The 6,398-nt window shown below is 46.2% G+C and overlaps 1 protein-coding gene and 1 non-coding gene across 3 annotated transcripts; one reads left to right on the top strand and one right to left on the bottom strand.

Annotated features, from left to right (window-relative positions):
- Positions 1-912: 912 nt before the first annotated feature.
- LOC130378978 (paraneoplastic antigen Ma3 homolog) lies at positions 913-4,062 on the bottom strand. Of its 2 annotated transcripts, none has more exons than XM_056585565.1 (3): positions 3,907-4,062; positions 3,744-3,825; positions 913-3,137 (listed from the first exon to the last, which is right to left on the bottom strand). In XM_056585565.1, the coding sequence occupies exon 3, from the start codon at positions 2,600-2,602 to the stop codon at positions 929-931; it is 1,674 nt and encodes a 557-aa protein (XP_056441540.1). In that variant the 5' UTR covers positions 2,603-3,137; positions 3,744-3,825; positions 3,907-4,062; the 3' UTR covers positions 913-928. The 2 variants fall into 2 exon arrangements, with proteins under 2 accessions (XP_056441540.1, XP_056441539.1); XM_056585564.1 differs by having other exon boundaries at positions 3,744-3,822.
- A 540-nt stretch (positions 4,063-4,602) lies between these two features.
- LOC130378981 (U1 spliceosomal RNA) lies at positions 4,603-4,766 on the top strand. The gene has a single exon (XR_008895045.1). It is a non-coding gene; the product is annotated as a U1 spliceosomal RNA (small nuclear RNA).
- The last annotated feature ends 1,632 nt before the right edge of the window (positions 4,767-6,398 follow it).

Below are 6,398 nucleotides of genomic sequence, written 5' to 3'. Positions count from 1 at the left end.
TGCTCCTTTAATATGATGGTCTGATAAGCACTAACCTCTGCAATAGTGCACTTAGCAGGAATGACGATGTCATGGTCAGACTCGTTGCTTATGACGACTGGTAGCTTATGGGGCCGTAGCTGGGGGAAATCAACGAGACCAGATTTTACCAGCAGGCCACCTGGCAAGGGGGATGATGATGGATACTCAATGACGACGGATTTCTCATCCTGAAGACCAGTGACAAGGGCAACTCCCTCCACCACTACAGTTTCACCGGCTGGAATGACTTGAGGCGTCTTGCCTTGCATCTTTACTACCCCCTGGTGGTTGTTGCTTGCCTGCTTCCGTCTTAACCCAATGACCTTGAAAACTACTTTGTAGCCGTGTGGGAGGGGCTGGCGATTGGTTAAGTCAGTCTCTGAGTAAATGTCAAACAGTACATCTAGAGTGTTAGTACCTATGAGCATGAGGGACTGTGAAGTGTCAGGAACAACTAAGGCAAGTGTATTTACATCTATTGGGACACCTACAAAGTCTTTTGGAAAGGTTATGGTCATTTCTATATAGCCAAAGTAAGGCACTAGCTGGCCATTTGCACCTTCCACTTCTAAGAGGTCATGAATCGGCTTAATCTTCTGCTCTGAAAGGTGCTGCTTGTAAAATGACTCAGGTACAGTGGTAACTTGTGAGCCTGAATCAAGAAGGCAGTTGACCTCTTCACCTCTCACAGTCACTTGGGCTGTGCTCTTGATGCCAACCAGCCGTTTGGGGAGTCTAAACGGTTGGTCCTGCGTTGGATGATGTAAGCTGGAACATGTTTGAGCTTTAATGTTCTCTGTATGTGTAATGTCTTTGTTGATCTCAGTCGGGGTTTTGTCTTCCTTGTTTACGTCTGAGGGACGTTGTTGACTCTCCTCAGCCCCTGTTTGTCCCACAACAGGAACTGTTAGTCGTTTAAAGGTAAGTTTGAATCATTTTGAGCTTCCCACTGGCGCTGTTTTTTTTCCAACTGCCTCTTCTTTTCTGCCACTAGGTCGGGGTTTGCGGGGTCGGTGCAGCAGGGGGCAATGTGCCCATCTTCGCCGCAGTTAAAACAGTACCAGGGCCTGGGTTTGTATGTCTGTTTCTTTTTGATTTGTCTTTGCATGTCTGTATCATTTGGCTTTGACATCCTGCTCTGTTGCTTCCCTGCAGATCCCTTGCTGCTATCTCCTTTGGTGTTTTTCTGTGACATGTATGTAGTTAGTTGGCTTTGCAGACTTGCCACTTGCTTCCTCAGATCCTCAATAGCACTGATACTGCTCTCATCTTTCTCCTCTGGTTCACAAACATAGGCGCCATGGAACTGCACCTGAGCTCTTTGCTTTGTGATGCCAATATGTTTTTTCATCCGACAGGATTTTGCTTGCTGTCGATCTTCTTCGGAGCGAATCATTAGCAAGAGGTCTGAGAATGAGGGTGGGCTGCTCTTCTTTTGCTCCAGTTGCAGGGCGCTGAGCAAGGTGTTATCCCAACACCCCCTGCAGAACTGCTTAGTAAGATGTTTGTCTACTTCTTCATGTGTAACTCCCCCCCTTTTTGTTGCTCTGTTCAAGGCTAACTGGAGCCGATGAAGGTAAGTGGATGATTTCTCACCTGGGTCTTGGAGGGTGTTCAGGAATTGAGCAAAGAGCTCCTCTCCATCTTCCACAGTACCGAAGGCTGAGTCTAGGAGCTGTAGGTAGGCTGCAGGCGGTGACTCAGGCCGTAAGCTTTTAACTACATCAGCTGCTGGTGGGAGCAAGCTTTCATGGATTTTTCTGGATATTTGCAGAGGAGACATGCTAGGATCATTCTGGAGCAACTCAATGTGTATGCGCCATGTGTCATAATCAGTTTCATGATTAGGTCTGGGAGTATTGCCGGAGAAGGAGCGGAGTCTCACTTGGGATTGGATGTGTGGGACAACGTCTTGCCTCCGCACAATATGCTCGACCACGACCCTCTGGATGTCCGGTGGGTTCAAGTCACTTACTGATAGGGACGGTGCTCTCTTTCCATTGGTGAGGGGAACATGGTCAGTGGCACCGTTGCTGCTTGGTGTGGCATCTGGAAATGAGGTGTAAGACCGTTGCTCTTGATGAGTGGGTGGGGATACGACAGTGGTCTCAACATGTGTGGGGGAGGATTCTTCAGTTGTGGGCTGCATAGTTTCAACATCTTCCCCGATCTGAGACATCATTTCCTTCAACACCACGCAATAGTCTTTGCCACTCATCTTAGCTAGTTGCTTGAGCTCAGCTAAGTATGTCTTGGTAACATTACTTCCAACCTTGGTAGCGTACACGCTACTGAGTGTTTTTACTTCATAGACAACAGTGGGGTCATCTCGTGCTATGCACATGTACGGTAAGCGAGGTTCTAAACCTTCTAAGGCTGAACCGCTAGCATATTCAACGATCAGGTTTTGAAAGAACTCGGACTGTGAATCATCAACCAAAAGGATTCTCTCAATTTTACCATACTGTTTTAGAAAGTCAATCACTTGTTCATCTTGTTCAGCTACCTGAGTAATTCCACTGACAGTAACTGCATTTGGAATTTTGACACCAGACTTTTGTATGAAATCCATACTGGACATTACTTCAATATTGATGCTCAAATCAAATGGCTCCTGGCTGGCTCGCCACTTCTGTAACCAATTTTAGGAGTGTAAAAGTGAATTACAGTATAATATAAGTTGGACTAACAATAAGACCAGGACCAGAATCAGAAGAGACCAAATTCGAGAGGAGCCACTGTACTGAGCAACAACAATGAGGCAGACACAAGAGTAACAATTGAGTAGCCACTCTTATATTTTACAGTGAACAAAGTAATTTGTCTGGTTCGTACAAAATGCAAAATATTATACCAAACAGTAATGAAAATAAAAAAGTAGTGTGCACACTTAAAACAAAAATGTCTGGTGGGGCCCTTAAAATAAACGGAGTTGTTGAAAGTTCACCCGATTCCAAGGTTTCTTGTAGTGTAATGTGAGTGTATTACTTGTGTGAATGAGTGTGTACGTGAATATCTCCTCGGTGCTAATCTTCAATCAGGGTAGTTGGCTCGCCATCTTTCACAGCAGGAAGTTGTCCTGAAACTCAGACTCTCAGTCCTCTAAAAAACCTGACCTGTAGACAGGGTCACACAATACATTCAACACTATCCATTCTCAGATGCATCATTAGGGATATCAGATGTCGAAAGATGCACACAATTACATCTTATTCTGACAAATCTTCATCTCTATTCAATTCTCAAATATCTATCTTTGTTGTACAACGTTCAATCTTTAGTGTATCATTCATGAGAACTAAATATTAAAGTGCTCACACATTTACCTGTTCATGTGAACAGTTTTAATACTTATGGCAAGTAACCATTAACATACAAAACTATTAATTAAAACATCTGAACCATGTGCAAATAACATAACAGTACACATTTTGAGGTAGAATCAGAGGTATTAAAGAATTGTGCTTAGTTCACTCTTACACTATAGGCCTATTCATGTCCGAGATCTGCACCAAAATTACCCTCTAATTGCTTTAAACTCAGTTGGAATAACATAAATGTCTTCAATAAATTGCACAATACAAAATAAACTTGTTTTATATTCATCACATTCACAACATATCAAATTACTATTTTTTCCCTAATATCACCACTGCTTTCTTTCAGCACACGGAAAACAACAGGAAAATCGCACCAGAGCAGCTGAAGAGCAAATTTCTCACCGTTGCTCTGTGTATCAAGGTGGAGCATGCCAATGCCGAACCTCGTAGCAGCTCTCCGGAGGACAGGCAAGCAGTTAGCCTGCTAAGCACAGAGCTAGCATTAGCATGGCCGCCGACGATAAGCGTCAAGCTATCTTTTCATCGGATAATTAACACGTCTTACCGACGTATCTCTCCTTCGTTCAGCCACTTGGCTCCGGACCTCCACTGGGTAAGTGCTCCGACTCTTTTTCCTTTTTCACAGGTTTTACTCTGGGTTCTTTCTCTGGTTTTCCTCTTCTCCTTAACGCACAGCTGCCCTCGCTTCCCGGGCCGAGATCCGAAAGACCGGAAGAGCAACGCGACTGCACTTCCTCTCCGAGCCGACAGGCTGAGCGTGGCCTGCGTAGCTTCTGATTGGCTGCTGAGAACTAGGTACCCCACGTGGGAGTACGTGCGAGTTGAGCGGTGCATTCAAAACAAATAAGATAATCAAAGCAAAGTCTTTCTTCTTTTACGGTACTAAATTAACAGTGTTTCTTACACCTGGTTACAATAACATCACTACCTGAGAGTACACCCGTCCGCCTGTAGACAATAAAGTGTCATTTACAATTCATAAACGCACTGTTTACAATTATTCCAACGATATTCTGTTGTTTAAGAAAGAAAAAGGATTCTTTCTGTGGCGGGTCGATAACTCGGATCTCCAGGTTTCCTTTCGTTATGCTTCCATCACGCTGATTTCAGATTCGCCTGTCATCGTGTGACCGGTGGTCTACAGTGTTTATTAAAGTCTAGACATCTCCGAATGCTTTGCAACCGTTCTCCACGGGAACAAGCGTGGGCATCGTTCAGCCCACCTGAACGTGTACAACTCATACTTACCTGGCAAGGGAGATACCACGATCAAGAAGGTGGTTCACCCATAGCGAGGCTCAGCCATTGCACTGAGGCTGTTGCTGACCCGTGCGAATTCCCCAAATGTGGGAATCTCGATTGCATAATTTCTGGTAGTGGGGGACTGCGTTCGCGCTTCCCTGATCATGTTGTTCTAAAGAAATAATAGCTATGAATGGCTTCATCGCGCTGACTAATGCCGTCCATCCCACGTTTTGCAACGCTACGTTTATTCAAAAGATCACGCAAACGATCACGCCCAAGCAGTGTAATGCATTACATTCAGATGTGGAACTCTGAGTCTGGAATAACGTAGTCATTCATTCATTCATTCATTTCTTTCATTCATTATGGATCAAATTATTGTTTCTGTACAAGTCCGTCTCTGGCCACAGCAGCGCTCCCACTCATTATGGGTTCCTCCTGTATAAAAGTTAGTATGGACAAGACAATAATTGCTTACGGCCATACCACCCTGAGCACGCGCGATCTCGTCTGATCTCGGAGGCTAAGCAGGGTCAACTCGAGCTCATTGGCTGCAATAGAGTTCCGGGTGTTGACGTTGTTGGGGCGGGGAAAACGTGGGCACCACCATTTTGGCAGTATTCGGCAGACTGGCGCTCTTGTGGTGGAGCAGACATGGTCGATAACTGTTGTGCACCAGGTTGCACAAATAAACGAGGCAAAAATAAATACGTCGTTCTACCGCATTCCTAAAGATGCGGAGAGGCGAGCTAAGTGGATCAGCGCCATTAAAAGAGCCAGGAGCAAGCAAAAAAGACTGAAAAATGGGACCCCCCGGCTGTTGGATTCGCTTGTGCAGCGATCACTTCATATCAGGTAAGTTACAGAATACAAAGCTTGGCAGCTTAGCGTCATTATTTAATAGGCTATAATTGTGGTCAGGCGCGTATCAGACGCGGGGGATGAGTACGATGCATCCCCCTCACTTCTATTGGAAGGCCATTCCATCCCCTCCACTTTTGTTCGTCAAATCCTCACTAAAATCAGCTTTTCTAATAAAAAATAGTAAACGTTGTTGTATGCAATTTAAAATGGTTGCTATTGTGGCAGGTTGAGTGTTGCTCCTCCTCCACTCAGGTGATTCTGGTGGGCAGATTGCAGAGTGGTTTCACCTGTATAAGTGCTGCGCCTTCTCTGGCGCTCACACTGCTGCCTGGCACTCGTGGCGAGGACTCGGTGTGGCGTCTGTTAGTTGTTGGTTTGTTGTCGGTTGGTGTGGCGTGCTTCAGTCACTTGAAGGTGAGTAGGCATGACGCTACTTTCGTGCAACTTTATGATGACAAGCAGGTGCCCAGTGATCGCGAGTGTTTTTGTAACTTTCCAGCGTTGTGGCCGTGTTGTTCGGGGGCGGCATTGTGAAGAGTGAGGGGGTGTGGCATCCGCTCTGTACTGTTGCCGCAGCCGGTGATCAGTTTCGGGGGCGGTAAAGCTTCTTCGTTCGGGTAAGCGTGCTCTTTGTTAACCTGCTGGTTGTGTTAGCTTTGTGCTTAGCCGTCTGCTCTCTGTCCTGCTGTAGCTGTTGGAGCCGCAGCGGTGCTTTTGCTTTTCTTCCTCTCCTGTGCTCTGGTGAAGCTGCCCTGCACGGTCTGTGACGTAGCCTACACCTGGCGATCCCCAAACGTAAACCATCCACGGCCTCCGGTCCTGGGCGGCCACTCTGTCTTCGCCAGCCGCTTCGTCTTCTCCATCCACTCCGTCGTCTTCATCATCTTCGGCTGCTCCGGCACCGTTGCCTTTTTCCACACAGTCCGA

Source organism: Gadus chalcogrammus, unplaced genomic scaffold (genome assembly GCF_026213295.1).
Source record: "Gadus chalcogrammus isolate NIFS_2021 unplaced genomic scaffold, NIFS_Gcha_1.0 GACHA132, whole genome shotgun sequence".
NCBI lineage: Eukaryota > Metazoa > Chordata > Actinopteri > Gadiformes > Gadidae > Gadus > Gadus chalcogrammus.
Note: the sequence above shows the minus strand (reverse complement) of the source record. Positions and strands in the feature narration are given on the sequence as shown.